Source organism: Myotis nattereri (genome assembly GCF_964212035.1).
Source record: "Myotis nattereri genome assembly, chromosome: 4".
Taxonomy (NCBI): Eukaryota; Metazoa; Chordata; class Mammalia; order Chiroptera; family Vespertilionidae; genus Myotis; species Myotis nattereri.
The window spans coordinates 4,344,612-4,366,079 of NC_138079.1; the positions used below are offsets into that span (position 1 = coordinate 4,344,612).

The 21,468-nt window shown below is 48.0% G+C and overlaps 2 protein-coding genes across 2 annotated transcripts in view; both read right to left on the reverse strand.

Moving 5' to 3' along the window:
• ADAMTS12 (ADAM metallopeptidase with thrombospondin type 1 motif 12) overlaps positions 1–21,468 on the reverse strand; it is a gene marked incomplete at both ends in the record, with an annotated part of 181,821 nt that overhangs the window by 66,561 nt on the left and 93,792 nt on the right. The window contains 4 exons of the mRNA XM_081090333.1: positions 1,367–1,516; positions 4,935–5,059; positions 10,820–10,903; positions 11,606–11,802. Of these exons, the coding sequence (XP_080946459.1) occupies positions 1,367–1,516; positions 4,935–5,059; positions 10,820–10,903; positions 11,606–11,802 (556 nt within the window). The remainder of the gene's footprint in view (positions 1–1,366; positions 1,517–4,934; positions 5,060–10,819; positions 10,904–11,605; positions 11,803–21,468) is intronic.
• LOC308518795 (DIS3-like exonuclease 2) lies at positions 19,102–20,105 on the reverse strand (the record flags this gene model as incomplete). Its single annotated transcript, XM_081090548.1, has 2 exons — positions 19,102–19,461; positions 19,500–20,105. 2 exons carry the CDS (start codon positions 20,103–20,105, stop codon positions 19,102–19,104), a joined length of 966 nt encoding a protein of 321 aa, XP_080946674.1.

A 21,468-nucleotide genomic window follows, 5' to 3' on the forward strand; every position in this document is an offset into this window, starting at 1 on the left:
GAAAAGGGAAAGACCAAATATGAGATGGGTTGACTCCATAAATGAAGCCACAGGCATGAGTCTATGGGAGCTGGGCAGGGCTGCCGAGGACAGCACATGTGGCCATCACTCATTCACAGGGTTGCCAAGAGTTAAGCTGACTCAGATAGCATGTAGCAGCAAGATACTGGAATACATCACATTGATCTCCTAGGGGTTTTTGGTAAGGATCAAAGAAATCATAGTACCTAAGAAACTGCCTTATTCCATCTACTCATTTCACAGATAAGAAAACAGGTGCAGAGAGGTGAAGGCAATTATCTAAGGTCATCATAGCTGTTGATGGAAAAGCCAGGAATAAGCACTCACTTTTCCCAACTCCAAAGCCAATCCTCTACAGGTAAAGGCAGTTTGCAAAGTTCCAATATGACATGAAAAAAATGACGAGAAAGCCCAGGCCAGAGAGGCCAGCCCTGGAATAAGCCAGTCTCCAGGCTCTTGCCAATGCCACCTTTCCCAGAAGCACACCTGAGCACACCCCAGCATTCTGTCCCTTCTTTGGAGGGAGGATTCCAGGCTGGCAGCCACCTGACAGGCAGGGAGTATAGTTGAGTCATTTACTTGGCTCCCCTCTGAGTCGCTAGTTAGTGTGATGTGCTCTCATCTGTGGTTTGTAAATAGCCCAACAAAGTGCATTACAAATAAGCTAAGATCTTTCCTCCACGGGGACCTCCTGAATCCTCCTTATTCCTTCACGCAAACATTCTGAAACCAGCTTTTAAAAAATTCATCTAATCAAAGTTACACGTTTTTGGGACAACTCAGACCTCCTGTTCACTGGTGGCTGTTTGATGGTATTTCCAAGTTTATAGCAGTTTTCAATTTCTTATTTAGTCAATGTTCTCCTTTACACATGGAAGTGAAATGAGACTCACAATGTTACCTACATCATAAGGTCATTGAGATGATTCAGTGGCATGATGCCAAGTGTCTGGCATAAAGGAAGGGCACAAAACGTTACGGGTTGTGACTTTTTAATGATATCAATACAATTATTATTTCATAAGAACTAAACAGGCATTGTTTCTCCTGCATTAAACAATGAGTTAAAGCTTATCTCCTTGCTCCTGCTCGCCTCATTTTACTCCAGGGAACTGCAGTGTGATGCAGATGGTACAAGCAGTCAGGGCAGAGGAGATCCCGGGGTCCTTAAAGTGTGTGATTACGTCTAACATTACAGGTGAGGAAGCAGAGGTTGAGGAGGATGAGTTTCAAGCCACAGTGCAGTCCCACTGCCTATGCCCCTTTAAGGTGCTTCCCATTCCGTCTACTACCTGAGGCTGACACATGGACACGGCGAAGAGATCGCAGTTTCCTTGGCCTTTACCTGTGTCCGAGCTCATGGGCAATCGTGAAGGCCAGCGGGAGGCCTGAGTCTTCATTGATGTTACAGCTCCGGCTAGGCTGGCACATGCCTGACAGGTGAGACAGGCCCAGCGTCTCGCAGGGGCGATTGACACCCCCACAGATGTCTTTTCTGAAAGCAGAGAACAGAGATGCATGAGACATGCAGAGAGTGGAACACCTCCAAAACCTGCCTGGGAAAAGCTGGGCGTTCATTCACATTCAGTGTGGTCTGTAGAGCATCATGAAAGTAAGTGTTTAAATGTCCATGCGAGCAGAGGGAGTGATTTTGAATTCATTAAGATTATTCTGATTTCACCTCCTGATTAATGAATCTCCCTATCACCTAAGGAATGGGAGAATTTATGCAGATGTTTTATTTTGAGTTGCTTTTGCTCTTGATCTCAGGAAGCTAAATTATTTTATTTTCTCAGAAAAAAAAGGATCTGGTTGAAAATTGAAATTAATTTGGAATTGTAAACAAGGAAGGAACAATAGCAGTCACTGAGGTCTTTCAAATGTGAAATATTTTTGTTTTTTTTCTGAGGTCTGGGTTCAAAACTCGTATGAGAATTTTTTCTCACTCATGAAAAAGGCAATTGGTCTGATAAACCCATCCAGAGATCAAATCAATTTTCTTTCCAGCTTCACTACCCTATCACTATTGCATATGGGAGGGGACGAACAATCAAAGTCAGAGAGAGAGAGAGAGAGAGAGAGAGAGAGAGAGAGAGAGAGAGAGAGGCATTGTTCCTCTTTTCACCAGGAATTCATTCCCTTCATTATTTCCCTAACCTGGAAGAAGAAAGGAGAGACTCTAGGATCTCCAAAATGCTAGTTACGGCTTTTAAATATAAAAATGTGCACCCACATCCTGGTGGGGACTGTTTCCATCCCTGACAAGCGTTTGAAAGAGTCATTCACTGGTCACTTGGTTTTCTTCGGTTCAAGAAGAGCTCTTTGCCAAGAGTGACTGGCGCAAATGCCAGCAAAGTGTGAGCTTTAGTCAGCTCCAGGGCTTCAGCGCCTAGGTTTTGTGCGGATGCCATTTCTGGCCACACATGGTCTGTTTTGTGTGTCCGCTGTTCTACAGGAAAGATAGTGCAGGCAGCTAGGTCCATTAAATAATTGTTGTCTGAGTGCTTGCTACATGCTAAAGGGGATAAAAGGGGGTAATAAAAGAATTGTACTGTGCACAGGACACCCCCTCACAACAAAGAATGATGCAACCCAGAATGTCAGTGGGGCCGAGGTTGAGAAATCCTGCTTTAGAAACTGGAATACTCTCCACTGCGTAGCAGCCAATGAGGTTCATCAGAGCTTGAGACAAGACCTCTGTTCTAAGAAAGATAAATGATCATGGTAAGAAAAGAAAGGAGAGCAGAGCCATCATACGCACAGTAAGAGTATAGCTAATGCGGTTTATCTGGATTTAAGTCCCAGCTTTACCTGCTAATGGCAATGAGACTTTGGGCAAGGGGCCTAACCAAGCCTCAGTTTCCCCATCTGTAAAATAGGAGTGATTGATAGTAGTCAACCACCAGTGTTCCTGTGGGGATTAAATGGAATGGCGATTGTCCTAATAGATGTGGCACAGTGCTTGGCCCATGTAAAACACTCCACAATGCCAGCTCCTGTTAGCTAACTCCCTCACTTCTTCATGTGAGAGTGAGAGGAGAATTCTTCCTGCTTTCAGGGAGAGAAAAGAGACGGAGCTGAGACACAGCTTCCAGGCAGCCAGTGCTGGTCCTGGAACCCAGGGTTCTTCCCTGGAGACAGGTCCTGCCTGGACTGATGTCTTCTCCGGGTTTCAGCCCAGTTCCCTGGGGTTCCCTGGCTGCCTGCTGGCCCCCAACAGCCTCCAGGCTTACATCCCAAACCCTCATTAACCTACTTCCCAGGGAGCTGTTGATCCATCGGAGGTGTCATAGTCCTAATGAACCTAATGTGATAGGCTTATGCCATAGACTTCTCATGGAACATCTTGGCAAGTTAAAAAAAAAACAACACACTTTTTAAAATTGATTTCAGAGAGGAAAAGAGAGGGGGAGAGATTTAGGAATATCAATGCAGAGAGAGAATCATTGATTGGCTACTTCCTGCACACTCCCACTGGGGATCGAGCTCACAACCTGGGCATGTGTCCTGATCGGGAATCAGACCGTGACCTGAAAATGACCTGTAATTTCCTGGCTCATAGGTTGACACTCAACCACTGAGCCATGCTTGCCAGGCCATGTTAGCAAATTTTGATACTTGCACTCAAAAGGGTGAGTCTGATGGTTGAAGTTTCTGGCCAGGCTAAAGCAGATATTTGGATAGAGTCAGGGCTGATTATCATCCTTCATAGGCATCCGATGCACTGGGATTATCCTGTCAAAGGGACAGATGGCAGAACAGGGTGTTCAGGAACAACACACACACACAGGGCCTGCCAGTGTGGGGAGTTCTTGGTGGCTCAGGGGCCAGGCAAAGAGGCTTCTTTTACTACACATCCCTGGATTTCTTGATGTCTCTGAGTCTTCAAAGGACTGCCCCATGAGAACTTACTCCACCCCATTAATGTAAGACATGCATTTGTCTAGATTAAAATAGTATCTGGCCCTAACCTGTTTGGCTTAGCGGATAGAGCGTCGGCCTGCGGACTCAAGGGTCCCAGGTTCAATTCTGGTCAAGGGCATGTACCTTGGTTGTGGGCACCTCCCCAGTGGGGAGTGTGCAAGAGGCAGCTGATCGGTGTTTCTCTCTCATCGATGTTTCTAACTCTCTATCCCTTCCCTTTCCTCTCTGTAAAAAAATCAATAAAATATATTTTTTTAAAAATCGCAACATCTAAAAAAAAATAGTATCTGGTATACAGTGGGTGCTCAATAAATATTTTTTGAATTAATGAGCAAACAGAGCCTTCTAAGAGCCTGGGTTTCAGTTCACTAGCTTTTCACAGCTATGAGTCCTAGAAGGTTTGATGGTTCTAATTAGAACCACAGGGTCTACCAGTTGTCAAAACAAAATGGTGTGTCATAAGGATAAAAGGTAGAGAGGCATAAGCAAACCACTCTGTCTACTCAAGGAAGGACCTGCTCCCCATATTCTGCCCTCAACATCAGTCAGAGATCAGTTACAAGGAGGACTGATTTCTCTAGAAATTGTTGCATGTTTCTTAACTGGAAGAACATTTTTAAAACAAAAAATAAAGGGTGGGAATTCCCATGGTTAAAAGTAACTGGAGTCTTTAATGAGAATCTGCAAACAAGTGTTCTGATTGTTTATAAAGCCACATAGTGAAGCCATTTTAAAGAGCAAATCACCATTGGGATAGGCAAGGGGCCAGCATTTTGCCAGCAGACACAGTTTATTACCCCAGAGACTTGCTATCTGTCCCCTCACTCATATGGGAGTCAGGAGTTGCTTAGATCATAGAAGCTACCTTTGGAAATGACCAAGAACAGCAAAGAGTAAGAGAATTTCATGAGTTTGAATACCTGGTACCCCTCCCACCCGCCAGCCCGCCCTGCTTGCAGCCCCAGGCCTCCCTGTGGTCTCTGGGGTACCTGGTGAGAAGGACGGCCACGTCGTGATGGGCAGGGTTGAGGTCACTCTTAGGATTGATACTCTTCTGCCACTTACAGAAGCTGGTCAGTGTCTTCTCGGCATGGTGCACTATTTTCAGTCCTTGCTGGAGAAGGAAGCGGAAGAGATTGCAGGGGTGAGTTTACCGTGGCAGGAGCCCATCACATTAGTCCCAGAAGCAGCCAAGAGAGATGAGCACTGGATGAGTGTCTCAGAGATCTAGAAGAATTGGGCAGAGGCCAAGTTCCTTCTCGGGGCTAACCCTCTGCTTAAACACTGTGACTCTCATGATTTCCACTAAGAAAACCTGGAGGGGAGAACTTAGGACAGAAATGATCACTGGGACAAGGAACACTTGAGGGAAAACCAAAAATATGTCAGCAAAGACCCGCAGCTGTTTCAAGTTCTACTTCAGTGGCTCTCTGCTTCCAATGTCAAGACCATTCTGAAAAGGCATTTTTATTGCAAATGCAAAATGAATAGAGTTGCAACAAAAAGCTCTTCCTTTCACGAGGCATCCCAGAAGCCTGGGGTTGCACTGGGTGGTTTCTTGTCAATGCAACCTTCTTGGTTTGACATCTGTGGGTGAAGGGCCGAGGGTTAGGGCCACTGGCTGTCTGGCAGCAATTAGGATGCTGTAGAAGGTGCCCAGGCTGCAGCTTGCAGGGCTCCTGAGGCACCATGTGGCCCACAGTTGCTAGTGGGGACGGGAGGAGAGGGTTTGCTCCAGATTAACTGGGTGAACACTTGTCAGATGAGGGAGAAGGAAATGGGCTCCCAGCTCCAAGGGCACTCTGGTTTCATTTGAATTTCTGCAGGAGAAATTGCTTTCCCTTTTGGAGGGGGGCGGTCTCTACATAGGCCAGTGATGGCGAACCTTTTGAGCTCGGCGCGTCAGCATTTTGAAAAACCCTAACTTAACTCTGGTGCCATGTCACATATAGAAATTTTTTGATATTTGCAACCATAGTAAAACAAAGACTTATATTTTTGATATTTATTTTATACATTTAAATGCCATTTAACAAAGAAAATCAACCAAAAAAATGAGTTGGCGTGTCACCTCTGACACGCGTGTCGTAGGTTCGCCATCACGGACATAGGCCATCCTGGTAAGGGGGGACTACCTGGAGAATGACTAGGGCCACTGGCCCCTGGAATCTCAGTCTATTGCTCTGGGCTCAGCCCCAGGACATCACACACCCTCTTCATCAAACTATGAACTTGCTTCTCCACTATCCTGTATTTTGCTAAGGCCACACCCAAATCAAATTGCCTGTTAGAGACTCTCCCAGCTCCCCCACCCATGCTACCTAACCACCATAGACCATCTTCCTTTCATGAAAACACAGAAAGATGGCTCATCACTCGTGAAAAGTCAGCAAGCTGGTTAGTACAATGAACTGAAATAGAAGAAACAGACTTTAGTATTTAAAAATCCTCATCGTGCCCTAGCTGGTTTGGCTCAGTGGTTGGAGCGTGGGCCCACGGACTGAAGGTCCCGGGTTCGATCCCGGTCAAGGACATGTACCTCGGTTGCAGGCTAGTTCCTTAGCCCCAGTCAGGGTGTTTATGGGAGGCAACCAATTGATGTGTCTCTCTTCACATTGATGTTTCTCTCTCGGTCCCTCCCCATCCCTTCCACTCTCTCTAGAAATCAATGGAAAAATATAGCCTCAGGTGAGAATTAAAAAAAACAAACAACCACCTCATTGTGACTTCATCCAACAAAATGATGTATCATGGAGGACGAGAGGAGGGATTCTGGGGAACCAGCGGGGCACAAGCAGTCAGACGGTAGTCAGAACAGCAGCCCTACTGGAATGAATGGCCCATACCCACCATAAAACACTGGCCAGGTGGCAGGCAGCAGGAATGTAAAAGAACAGAAAGGAAGGGAAAGGAAGAAAAGAAAAGAGAAGGAAATAAAAGGGAGGGAAAGAGGGGGGGAAAAAACAGGAAGGAAACATTTCTTAGTCATTTATTATGTGACAGATTTTTACACATATTCTTTCATTTAGTTGCACCTTCTCAGCATTATTTGTAAAGAGAGCATTGTTAAGTTCATTATTGAAGAACTAGCTGAAGGTCACTCAGGTCAGATCCTGACAAAGGCAATGAGAACAAGGGCTCCTAGAGGAACCTGTGGTTCTAACTGGGGGCCGGCCTCCCTACAATGTCCTTTGAAACATGGGCTGGACTCACAGCATCGGAAGACCTTACACCAAACCACGTGTGTCCGTCTAAGGAAAAGTGAATGTTGATATACTCGAGACACACAATTTAGATGGATCTCAAGGAAGTGATGCCGACTGAAAAAAAATCTAATCTCAAGAGGTGCACACTGGATGATTCCATTTTATAGCATTCTTGACATGACAGAGTTACAGAGATGGGAAAGAGATTAGTGCTTTCCCAGGGTCAGGTCGGGAGGCAGGAGGCATAAAGGGTAGCATCCTCTCCCCTTGTTCCTGAGCCAAATTCAGCATCAGCAAGGACATAGCCTCAGCATGAGAAAGAGAGTCCTTTTCCAGATGTTGCTGCATGAACTCTGCTTCTAGTTTCCCAGCATTAGGAAGAGCCCATTGCCCCAAAGGACCTTAGGAACTATGCCTCCAATCCGCTCACTTAAATGATGAGAAAATCCGGGCCTGGGAGGGGCAGGACCTTAACCAAGTCACACCGCAGGTTTTGGTGGAGTAGGTCCCAGGTTTGCAGCTACGAGTCTAGGACAAGTGGTTTCCAAACGATTGAAGGCTTCTTTACATGTGTTTGCTTTGAGTAACTGGAGAGCTTTAGCAACTCCCCAATGGATGGCGAGGATTATCGCTTCGTTCTCCACCTCTCACTTCCACAAGTAGACCCTCTACTGCCGTGATCGCCACGCTGGCCTCCTCCTCCTCACTGTTCACTTCTCAGTCCCCTCCATGTGCTCTTCTGCTGGCTCATTGCTTAATTCCTTCCCAGTCAGAGTCCTATTCTGGGAAATCACCTATATGCCGTTGACTCTCAAATCCATACCTCATTCCAAATCTCTCATGTTCAGATTCATGTATCCAAATCTCTCTCTCTTTTTTTTAAATATATTTTATTGATTTTTTACAGAGAGGAAGGGAGAGGGATAGAGAGTTAGAAACATTGATGAGAGAGAAACATCAATTCAGCTGCCTCCTGCGCACTCCCCACTGGGTATGTGCCCGCAACCAAGGTACATGCCCTTGACCAGAATCGAACCTGGGACCCTTCAGTCCCCAGGCCGACGCTCTAGCCACTGAGCCAAACCAGTTAGGCTATCCAAATCTCTTGATGGACATCTCCTTATGGATGGCACCACAGGTACCCCCATCTCAGCATCCCGGATACTCCTCCCCGGCATGCTGACCTGCTGCTCTCCCCGTATCCCCGGGCTTAGTCCCAGGAACCACCATCAACCCAGCGTCCCAATCTAAAAACACCAGTGTCTGCCCTCCTCTCCTTCATACCCTGCGTCCCACTGTGTCCTCCCGGGCTGCTCATTCTCCCTCCTCTTCATCTTTGCCCCCAACCACCCTAGCTCAGACCCTCATCACTTCACGCTTGGCCTGAGGCATGCAGCATCTCTTAAGTGCTCTCCTCGTTTCCTTGTTCTCTTTCGTTCCATCCTCCTTGCTGTTGCCACGTCAACCTAATCCAAACCAAAGTCTACCTATAACATGACCCAGGACTCAAGACCCTTCAAAGTCTAGCCTCTGGGAAGCTCTCCCTTCTGTTGCCACCTCACAGTTTATGCTCCAGCAGCCTTCAAACTGCTTCTACTACCACTGCCCCCAGCCCTCATTCCCACACCCCACGCTGTTTGTTACCCTGCTCTCTTCAGGCTGCTCCCTCTACCCAGAATATCTTTCTCTCCTCTCTTTCCCCTCTTTAACTTACTCAACACCCATGATTTCCCCCTGCTGCTTTTGTGTGTTCCTCTTATAAGCGAAGCAACGACACACAGAGCTGAGTTGCGGATCACTGCTGCTGGGTCCCTGCCCCTGTGTAGAATTTCCCTCTACAAGGTGGGGCATTCAACACAAGTTCGGCGGCATGGTCTTAGGGATACCTCACTGCTTTTCTACTAAATGTCATGACTCTTCCGGGAAGTTTTACTAGTGCACGATTTTTGTCCGTCCCCTCAGCCTCTAAATCTCCAAATCTCCTAAGAGGTTAAATCCAAAGAGCACGGGCTCATTTAGCTTTTTGAATGCAGTTGACCACAGGTGCCTTGGGAAGAGTCATTAGCTGTGCCTCGCAGCCCTCGGCCTGCACAAGACGCAGATGCACTGCAGAGGCTACGCTGGCTCACAGCGAGCCTGGGGAGACGTGCGCTAAACAATTTCCATAAAGCAACCACCGGATTATTTGAGCTTGCCAAAACAAACCCCCATCCGCACGAATTTCTCCCCATTTCCTTTGTAAACAAAAATAGATTTTCCTTTTTGTTCTTGCATCATTTTTTTTCTCACCTCATTTTCTCAAGTGAGTCCAATTCACTTCCCACTCCCCCTTTCCTATGCATTAGAGCAGGTGACCTCATCGAGCAAGGAGGTGACCCAGAGGAAATCAACAACAGCTCACAGAAATAGGCCCAAATGGGAAAGAGAAAATGATTTTGCCAAGTACATGGCTTTTATTATAAGTTGTTCTGTCCCTTTTAAGCTCTTTATAATGAAAAAGAAATCTTGTCTTGATTTCTTTGAGAAGTCCTGCTGGTAGCAGCTTTTGATTCAATACACAATCTGAACATGCTCCTAGCCAGGCTTGGGTTCCTGGAAGAAAGAGAATGAGCAGAGAAGAGAAAAGCAGTAAAAAGTTTAATCTGAAAACTTCCCAATTGCTTAAGGAATAACTCATCAAACTATCAGAGGAAAAGATATTGGTCTTTCATTTAAAAAAGGAACCAGCCTTCAAATTCTTGGTTAATATTGTTAACATTTATCCTGAAAGAGCAGAAGTTACAGAGGTTATTGTAGAACCACAAATCACCCTGGAGATGGGAAATTGTCAGCCTGGATTCCCAAAGTGAGCAGGCTTTTCAACTCCAGAGTCTCACAAAGTGAACCCAACACAAAACCACTTTGAGACCAAGAGGGCCCTTCTCCGTGATAACACTCATTTCCTTCCTGCCTGTCAGCCCTTCCGCTGCTCCTGCAAGCCAGCGTGACCCTGGATGGCACAGTGACATGGGGCCCACCTGGCTTTATCCCAGCTCCCTGCCTGCCCTCCCAATACTGTCCCTATACTGGGCTTTAAAGAAGTCTCCAACCTCTTAGGACCCTAATCTCACCCTTTAGGCCTTCGGCAAATTTTCTCATCTGAGAAATGAGCTAATAATAGTTAATGAGTCTCGCCGAAACCGGTTTGGCTCAGTGGATAGAGCGTTGGTCTGTGGACTGAGGGGTCCCGGGTTCGATTCCTAAATGATGGTGCTGATAATTATAAGAATCATAAAAATGATACTAACAAGTACCATTCATGGACTGGGTTCTAAAGCCAGATACGATGCTATTACATGGGTTAACACATCTGATTCTCCCAGCAATTCCAGGCAGTAGAGGTTATCACCCCCATTTTATAAAACCAAGATATGGAGGCGCAGACAAGCCAAGTAACCCGCATAACCAGAGTTCAGGGAGGGTGAGGGCGGGCAGCAAGGCAAAGGGTGACAGAAGGAAAGACCAGAAAGACCATGAACGGCTCTGCAGGACGTGGTGAGAAAGCTGGCATCACCGGATTCCCACCTTTCTGGTGCCCTCTCTCTTGTCCATTAAGTGGTTTACTGAAGAAAGGAAGCAGGGAGTACAAAGGTACAGGTCCGAAGAGTGGGGGGAAAACTATCCCTTACCTCTTCCTCTTCAAGTAGAACGAGCCGAACCACAACAATGTGAATTGCATTGCCGATGCTTGGGTTATGGAACAGCCCAGTGACCTAGGGTCAGAAATGGAAACCCATTAGCCCGTATGAATGGGTAACAGATAAATGCCGGGGGGAGAGGAGGGAAGCAAATGCAATCTTACAGGTCAAGCAGTTTTGCTGGAGTGAAGAGTGAGGTAGGCCTCCAGCCCAACCCACATTGCGAAATTTACTGTAAAGACAACCTTTCCAAGGTCATTGATCGGCTGTGTGCTTGAGGGGTTGGCGCATTTCTTCTCTTTGCCCCTGTCCCTGACCCAGGGTCTTCTTCTCTTACTATCAGTGACTCAGCAAACGTCCTTCCCCATCTCCACAGGACTAACACTCTCTGGGAAACTAGAAAACATCAATCGTGCAAAAGGGAAGCTGGAAATCCAGGGTCATTAGCTCTAACCACCTTGAGGAAATCATGTTCTCATTTTTGTGCCTCCGTTTACTCATTTGTGCACTGAGGGACATCAATAAGATAAAGTCATACTGAAAGGATTGAGTCACTTGATAAATACTTAGTAGAAAATGTAACTGATAAATTACAAATTGTCCCAGGACACACATATTAAGAGAAGGACTAATATGTCCTGAATGTCCATCCCTCGTCACTTCCACGGGGAATAGATTCCTCTCTCACGCTAAACGCACAGCCAGAAAGGAAGGTCTCTCTCATTTGTGGAGTGTGGAGCATTTTTAATGCCGTGTCCCCCACGAAGCCTGACATACCATGTTCATGATGGTGAGGATATAGGACTCCACGTTCTCGCTGCCATGATACTCAACCATCTTGGTGTCGGCCACCACCAGCGTCTCCACCCATCTCTCCCGGCTGATGGAGCGCCGGGAGACGCGCCTGGTGGGCCGGGCGCTCCTCTCCCACTGCTCTCGCTGCAGCTCTAGCGTCTGGGAGGTGCCACGGCTGTCTACACATTAAACAGAAGGCAGTCAGTTAATTCTGTGTCTCTCTCCAATATTCCCACTTACATTTGTAAAGACGCAAGGCCATAAATTTAATTTGTGATTAATGATGTATGAAGGCACGTTCTTATAGACATGGCTGAAATGGAAGGGACCAATGTAAATGAATATGACCAAGATAACTGAAATTTGAATCATCCAGGGAAGTTCAACATTGCTGCTTTGAAATAATTGTTACTTATTTCATTAATCAGGTCCCTCACTATTAACAAGACAGTAGCATCAAGATTGGGAGCGTTCTCTTTCTCTCCTTCTCCCCCTCTAAATTACTCAGTGCCTACTGTCCAAGGCAACGTAGTCGGCTTCAAAATGCCAAGTTGGTACCCTCACCCATGTCTGAAGTATATATTTCTGTCTCCATTTTGCAAATGGAGACACTGACGTTCAAAGTGGCTGGCTACACAAAGTCAGTGTAAGATGCCGGATTTCCTACGCCCTTAAAATCACGCATTTCCCTAGGCATCACACCGTCTCCCAGAGTAAACAACGTAAAACTGGAGAGCAGGAAAGCTGGAAAAGCTGCCTGTGGTTCAGGACATCCTACTTCCAAAAAATGGAAAGGGAGCCGGAAAAGACCCAGCGAAGGACAGGGCAATTTCCAGGGCGATTAACAGCTTTCAGTAGGAATAGCGTTTCATAAACGAGGACCGTGGTTGAGAAGGCAAAACCTAGGAGAGGCTACAGAATCATGAGGAAAATTAGAATCATTCTCAACAATCCCGGAATCCTGTAGCGAGGGAGCACCTCCTTGCAGCTTGGAAGAGGTCTGTTTAAAACCAAGCAGAATGAAGTGCTACTTCAACCATCAGGAGCCTTAGCTCGAGTGGCGGTGGGTCTTCTATAAGAGGCTCCAGTGAGCTCCCAGAGGCTCAGGACAGCGATTTCTACACAACAATAGCCGGCCAGTGTACATGAATCAAAATTATACCGATGTCCTTTGTCAGGTCGGCAAAAAATATAATATACTTTTGCTGTGCCGCAGAATTCTAGGAATTAGCTTATGTGTGCCATGAGATGAGAAAGGTTGAAAATCGCCGGCTTAGGAAGTTGATGAAGGATAAATTTATCAGGAGAATCAAGAAGGAAAGAAGCCTGGGCTGACGGGGAAGCAGAGTCTCAGTCCTTGAAGATTTCTATCTGCCACACACCTCCCAGACCCCCAACCCCTGCACCCCGATCAGCACCCTGGACCCTGGCAGGGGCAGGACCTGGGAGCAGGGTAGCAAACCTCACATCTCCTTCCTAGCGATGGCCACCCAGCCTCAGCGTACATACCTCCGGTGGTGGGGCACTCACCTCCTCACAGGCATCTTGTTCTGTTAGTCAGTTCCCTCCTGCGCTGAACTGAAACCCCTCCACTGTCCCTCCCCTCATCAGCCTGTTCCTGCTCTTTGATTCTAAATCCAGGCCCCTTCCTGCAGGTGGCTACCGCGCTCTTTGCGTTGTCGAGTTGATTACACTGATTTGCAACATAACCCTTCCCAGTTCCGCAGTCTATGTGAAATAGAACACGCTGAGTAATAGTTACAAAAAATGAGACATAATCATAGGTCTAGGTCTATTCAAATGGTATTATTGTGAATTTTACTTGAAAATAACAAAGCAGTACTTTGATGTAAGACTTTTGGGAAATAATCTAGGGCTGTGTAAGCTTTGGAGGGAAGTCCTGTGAAGGCTTAGAGAGGGGGAGATGGTTAACTTCATCTGTGGTAGAACAACTTCCTATTTCCCTTCTCACTTACCTTGCGTGGATAAGTATGACTTCCCTAAGAAAACCCCAGAAATTTTATTGGTTTCTAATTCTGCACCCCTACCTACTCCCTTGTCTGTCACCCTCTCATCCCTTTTTGAAGCTCAGGGGAAAGTTCTCAAACTACAATCTGTTTCCAAATCTCTCTGTGCAAGCCAGGAGCAAGCCACGCTCGAGCCCCGTGGGGCCCGTGTTTCGGAAGGTTGTTAGCAGACGGGGCCAAGTGGAGGAATCCTATCAGCACGATTAGGTGTGATGGTCTTCTCTCAATCCTCTCCTGTCTTTGATGTGTGGGGACAGATGTCCTCCAAACTTCCAGGATGCTCACAGCTCTCCAGAGCTAATGTACTCAGACCAGCAGAGAAGCGTCTGCACCCTCGCACCCTCACACAGCCCAGATGAACAGGTCTGCTCCTCTCACGGGGCCTGTAGGCTGGGCGTCCGCCCCCTCGGTGCTGGATCCTCTCCTAGGCTTCAGCTCACAGCAATTGCAGGGACCCTGCCAAAGGCAGCCCCTTTATTAAAGCAGATCCCTGTGCTCCAGGCTGCAGCCTGGGGTCCCTGGTCAGCTGTGGTCCCCTCTCCTCTCAAGCCCTCAGGTCTCTAAGGTTAGAAGCTGGCAGGGGGCTGGTAGGATAAAGGTGATTGCTCTGCTTCCCACCATCCTTTCTCTCTTTTCTCACTTCTCCTTTAATCCCCCTCCTCTGCTTTTTATCTTCCCAATGTTGAGAAAGAGAGTTTGAAGAGGGGGAAACGATCTTCAAAGGCCATCAGGTTATTTCCATTTTTCCAGTCAATGATCAGGTGAGTTACACGGTAAACAGTCATGCAGGGGGAATGTGAAAATGAGAGATGGGGCTCTGGGGAAGACAGACATCTATTGATAAATTTTCAACAAAACCTACACTAAGCACTTGCTAAAGGCCAGATCTTGTGCTAAGCACTCTCTATACACAAGATCTCATTCAACTGTGCCAGCAAATTTATGAGATACACCCTAGTATCATCACCATTGCATAGATGGGGAAACTGAGGCTCAGAGATTAGGAATTTTCCTAAAGCCACATAGTGAATGTCAGAGCTGGAGGCCAGTCAAGTCTGTCTGATCCCACTACAGCAACAACGGACATTTATGGACCAGGCTGCATGGGTCAGGTCAGCCCTGCTCTACCTGCCTATGAAGAGAGGCAAAGACGTGACCCGATCCTGGCGTGTACAGAACAGCCGTCTATCTAATGTGGCAATGAACACATGACAGTGTCATTATCAGGCTTAGACTAACTCCCCAGGAGAGACATCAGTTCCATTACGGACAGCGCCAGAGGTTTGTGGACGTGGTGGGCTTTGTGCATCTAGGCTGACTTTGCTGAGTCCTGATGAAGTCATCCCAGACTTGGCAGAAGAAACGCTTCTGCTAAGACACTTTAGAAAGTTTGAGAAGCCAGCCGTACACATGTATCTTCAAGGCCTGATGACAAAGGCAGACAGTCCTTCAGGGGCAGGGGAGCTGCCAGCAGTTCTGAGGAGCTCTTCTGGCACCTCCCTCCCTCCACACACATAGACTGGCTTAGTCTGCTCCGGCTGCCGTAACAAAATGCCACAGACTGAGTGGCTCAAACACCAGACATTTATTTTCTCACAGTTCTGGAGGCCAGAAGGTCAAGACCAGGAGGCCAGCAAGGCTGGGGTCTAGTGAGAGCCCTCTTCCTGGCTCCCCACTGTGTGCCGACACGGTCTCCCCAGGTGTGCATGTGGAGAGAGAGAGATCGCTTTCTTGTCCTCTTGTTGTGAGGCTACCAACCCAACTGGATTAGGACCTCACCCTGATGCCCTTATATAACCTTAGTTGCCTCCTAAAAGCCCCATGTCCCAATACAGTCGCACTGGGGGTCAGAGCATCAGCACAGGACATTTGGGAAGACACATTCGGTCCATACCACACACACACTCTCACACACACAGACACACACACACAGACACACACACACACACACTCACACACACACACTCACACACACACTATCACACACACACTCACACTATCACACACACACACAGACACACACACACACACTCTCACACACACAGACACACACACACAGACACACTCACACACTCACACACACTATCACACACACACACACACAGAGTGCCTCTCTGGGCGGGAATAACTTCTGGATCCCAGCACTTCCCATTCTGCTGTCATTTCCTGCACTCGAGGGCTGTCCAAATAGGCTTTAAGTCCCTAAAGGGCCAGAAGGGCATCTCCTTTAGCTTTGCACCCAGTGTCCAATACCATGTTTGGCAAACAGTGGCACCCAGTGAATGTTTGATGCGTGGGTGAGGGAAAAGCGAGGTGAACTGGAACCAATGTCTGAATCACAATACAAACCGCAACAACTGTCTCCTGTTCCCCAGGAGGTGACTTGTTTCAATTAGAGAATTCTCCACACCGAGAGAGAAATCCAGCCCAAAGGACAGACAGGTGAAGGGAGGACATTTTCCCGCCTGACACAGGGCTGACTTTCCTGCAGCTGGGGAAGTGCGGGTATCCGTGCTGGGCGCCTGCACTAACCCAGCAGAGGTCCCGAGACCCCTGCAGAAGACAAAGAACTGAGACTGTTTCCTTCCCCACATGCTGAGGCAGCACTCACATCGCTCTTGGCCTCTCAGTGCTGCTTCGCTCAGGAGCAGGGACAGGGTCATCTGCAAGCAGGCGGGCCATGCCTTGAGGAGGCTGCATGGAGGAGGCTCCAGGGGTACCAGGAGCGAGGAAAGTGAAAGCAGAGCGGGAAGCTCTGAAATGGCCAAGTGAAGGGGGCTCTGGAGCATCCAGGAGCCTCTGGCATGGGCAATGGGGCCACCTCTTCTTCCTGGAATTCATTCCTTAAGGCTCTGCCTCAGACCCTCCCTCAACGTCCCCTCCCCAAGGTCTCTCCTGCTGCCTCACACCCGGGCTTGGCCTGGAGAAGCAGGACTGCTGCGGCCTGTGGAGCCTGAGCTCTCACTGCAGACAGTTGGCTTTAGGCACAGCCTGCCTGGTCTTCTGGAGAGATCGGAAGGCACACGGTTTCATGGAGATGGAAGGAAACACGACTCATGCTAGGGAACTCAATTCACATGCGCTTTGAAACGCAGCAAGAACATTCTGAGTGACACCTACTGCACTGCTGGTTTCCCAACTGAGGCGCAGTATGTCTGTTAGTAAGGAGCTGGCAGATCACATATTTCATTTCACCAACTTGATCCCAGGGCAAAACAGGTCTAAGCTCACTCCCCAGAGTCCCTTGGAAACCAAACATCCTGCCTAATAAATGGTAACTTGGCAAGGCAGCAAGAGTCAGGCTGGACGGTGAGTAGAAAGATGACTTTCCGGGCAGTGCTCAGACAACACCTCACAGGGACCTTGCGAAACCAGCCGCCCATCTCCGAGCAGAAAGCAACGGAGCCACTCCACCCCAATGAGGCTTACTTTCAAAGGAAGTCAGAGAGGCCATATTTACATGTGGTCCTAGTTACACACCGATGGGTATGTTATATACATAGATGTTGGGGTCCAGCCCCAGAAGGTCCAGGGGTCCCCAAAGGTGTGGACGGGGTTGGCAAAGAAGGAATGACACGGAGGCAGCATTCAGTTGATCAGCATAGTTGGGTTCTCTAGCCAGGTTCTGTCCAGGATCTCCAGCCAAGTTCTGTCTAGGTTCTGTTACATCTGTATTTATACCAGTTGATTTCAAGCCTATCAATTTCTATTCCAAAGGTTAGGGCATTTCTTATCTCCATTCCAGGGAGTAAAGATTATGTAGCTTAAGGGTGATTGTTCGTAGTTAAAGTGATTAACTACCCGCCTGGCACTTAGTTAAGGGGTTTTATTCCCTCCCTAACTTCAGGGGAAAAATCCCTACCTGGGGAAACAACCTTTCTCAGAGAGGTGACCTTGGTTAAAACACATAGTGCCAAAAAGGTGAGCAAACATATGAAGAACAGTATGCCATATACGCCAGGTCCCTTGAAACATATGCTGTGCAGATGTTTCTTCCCTGCAGCGACTGTGACAAGCAGCAAGGATGGACCGGCTCCCGGCACATAGATACACAAGGGCATGATTTGCAGTTTGTTCCCTCTACCTAGTGCTGACTTTCATACACATATAACTTCCCGCATGCCAATTTATTATAAATATAGTATTTACATTCGTGCAGGTTTCAAAACGTTCTGGTTTCCTCCCAGCATCCACGGCCCTCCCTGCCCAGCACGGGGCTAAAAGGGGTGTGTTTCCTTACAATCTCCTCTGTGGGGCTTCTTTGGTGGCTGGCTGGTTTGGTTTGGTTTCTAGGACACTGCGCGGGGAATGGCCGTGTCAGAGTGTCAGCGTTCTGTAGGTGACTGCTTTCAGCTTTGCTCTTGCTGTGACCTCAGAGACTTGTCCTTAGCCCCACCCCACTGCCCCCCACCCCAAACCCAGACCCAGAGCTCTGAGAAGCCGCGTCCTCAGCATTTGGCTCTTTTCCCCTCCCACCCTCGCGCCTCCCTCACTGTATTTCTCCTTTTTCCTCTTCAGCCTCTGAGAACTTCGCTCATGTGCCTACCCACTCCACTACCTGCGCTTAAAGAAACATTCTGTCCAAGCTCTTTACGCAGATGGTGAAGTTTTGCGTCCTGGGGGGGGGGGGGGGGAGTCTGCAAGGCCCCTAGTTTTCAATATCTTTGGTGTCACTTTTCAGGGTAAAATCCAGCCTGACTGTGCTTACCAAATGCTCTCTTCACGTTTCATCAGGGAGGCAGTGCCACGGAGTCTGTAGCTTCCCCGTGTGTCAGAAGAATCTGCTTTCTGAAATAGTCTAAAGACACTGAGCGTCTTTTCCCTTCGGCCCTCTGCGACCTCCCGGCCTGACCAGCGCGTCAGGGCAGAGGGGCTGGGGGACATAAATTCCCTGAGGGGGGCATCGGGCCAGCTGCAGTCAGGGGTCACTTTGCTCTTGTGCTAAAAAGAGAGATTCTGTAGTTCTTTTTTTTTCTAGTAAAGATCAGAGTGATATTATTCTTATTACGAACCAAAGGCAAAATGTTACCTGTTATTGAACGTAACAGATAACATGGACTTGTCAGTTCTCTGCGCTTCATTTCATTTCTTCTGCCCGGACCGGCCTGCTCTCGGAGGGCAGCCTCCCTCCGCAAGGCTGAGCAGGACCAGCGTCTCACTCGTCCGTGTAACTCACGGCCCTGGGGTTTCTTAGCATGCAGTACGCATGACGAATGAGAACGCGGATTCTCTCACTTCATGTTTATTTGTGGGGGTGCACAGAGCAGTAAACGAAACAGAAACAAACTCATGCTCACATTCTACTAGCGAATCTAATCCGAGTTTTTTTTTTTTTTTAAAGTACCCATGTTTTAATAAGAAATAATAATTAAAAAATAACAAAAAAGTTTACCTAAAGGCCCCCTAAACCAAGTTCTGTGTGGGATCTGTGGTTTTCTTGCCAGAGCTCACCTACCCCAAGGCAAAATTGCTGTCCTCCTTCCAGTCCACAATGCGGCAAATGAACAGTGTATTGGCATAATCTTTAGGCCGGGTCACAAAGTCTTGGGGACAGTCCTTGAGAAGCACGTATATTCTGGGCACTCGGTGGTCTGAGGGAGAAAACAGGGCATATTTCCTGAACAGTTCGCTGTTCTTATCAGCCAGGAGTTTGAGGAAGCCAGTTGCTGCTCGGGAATGCTTTTTCTCCACGATGTAAGCCACCTTTGCTGATCTTTGCAATGACCTCTCTGGTAAAGCGCTTGTGTCCTGTGCCATGGAGGTGCTCTCATCTTTTGTACTTGGTGCACCAGCATCCTCTTCACTAACTTCCTGTAGGACACTGGACAAGCCAAGTAACTTCTCTGAGCCTCAGTTTCCTCGTCTTTTTCATGAACACAAACTGAGAGTTTCTTAACACCATCAACCAGAACATGTTGTGTGTTGCCATGTCCATCTTCTGAGTCGCTGTCTTCAAACTGAGCCTCTATAATGACATCAGGACTGTCATTATGGCCTTTTAGGGACTGTTGCAGGAGATGGCTTCCACAGATTTCCTCAGGGAGATCTGATTCATAGGCACCTTCTGTTTCTTTGTCACTGCTCTCTGGTTTAATTACCTTCCACTGCTCCTCTGGAAGCAGCTTCACGACCACCAGATCCCCATTCAAGGCTCTATTACGAGCAACAATCCCATCAATAAAAATGTCTCTATCACCATCCGGGGAAGGAATGAAGGCTTCATGAAACTTCTTTGGATTAATTCTCAATACACCCTGGATAAGTGTTCCTCTCTTCAAGCCTTCTGAAACATCCTCCTTAGACATGTAATTTTCAAAGATGCTCTTTTTCTTCCCTCGTATGGACTTGTTCTTTGACTTTTTGTCACTTGGCGAAGCACCAACACCATGTGGGCCAACCACGGAGGACACACCTCTGAGGGTCCCCAGGTTCAGCCTGCAGTCAGGATGACTCATTACTGGTTCCAAGGTTGCCTCTTCTCTCCAGATCCAGAGGGGCCTCCACTGCTCAGGCTCAGAGTTCTTCCTGCTTTGAGCAGCTCAGCTGTTACAAGCTTGTACAATTTCACTTATATGCGATATCTGGAGTAGTCAAAATCATGGAAACTGAAGGTAAAAGAGTAGGTGCCAGGAGCATAGCTCCCGGGAGGCCGGCACCGCCAGGATCCCGCAGTTGCTAAGGAGAATGCTCTTCCTGAGTTTTGTCTTTCAGTCACTACACATGGGACCCTTTGGGCCTGACTGGGGGGCGGTAGCAGAGAGGAGAGCTCCAGCGAAGCTGGAAGTGCATACACCACCCAAGGGCTCCTTTGGGTCCCCAGGACCCAGTAATGAGTAAATGCTGAGCTGGTCTTAAATATATGTGAAGACGAAGGCAACACCAAGGGTGACAAGACACTGGGCCCTTCATGGGCCTGATGACAGGTTCCAAAGGTGCCCTGGGCCCCCCTCACACAGGATGGTCCCCCTCACACAGGATGGACCCCCTCACACAGGATGGACCCCTCACACAGGATGGTCCCCTCACACAGGATGGGCCCGAGTGAGGAGCAGACACTGGGGAAGGACCACGTCAGTCTCGGGCAGCCTCTGGGCACCTTGTCGCTCCTCCTCACTCAGCGGAGGAGTTACCTGTGGCGGGGGGGGGGGGGGCGCGGGGGGGGCGGGTAGTGGGGGAGAGTGGGGATTTCAAGTGCTGGAGGATCAATGACCACAGAGGAGCCACGATCTGGAATGTCCTCGCAGGAGTGTCTCGGGGCAAGAGAAAGTCATTCCCAGGAGAACTGGAGCCCAACTGTGCAGGGCCAGGCCACAGTCCAGGGCACCCGAGGCCACAGACTGAAGGCCAGGGTGTGGTTCTGATGGGAGACCTGAATCCCACAAAAATACCGGACTCATCCTTTCCCAGCTTTCCTTGCGGGTCCCCTTCATTCATTCAAGGGACATATCATCCACGACAGGCTCAATGAGCCATCACATTAACTTAGGCATTTGTTCTTCTTTCCCAACCTCTGCACTTTTCCCGGCATCTTTACCACCTCCAACTCCCAAACCCCAAAGCGAACACGTGTCAAAATTGGGCAAATTTTGCTTCTTAAAGGAAACACTATTCTGGAGTAAGCTGCTCTCCTGCCTCTAAGGGACAAGGGGTCCCACAAAATAACAAGGCATTCCCACGTCAGATCTGAAACTTCTTAGAAGTTCATTAGAGAAAGTGAAATTGGCAATTTTTTTCTTTTATCTACTTTATTATCTTTTCTATATTACTTTTATAGGTAGAAAAAGAAACTTTAAAAATATGGTGAAGACTCTGACTTTG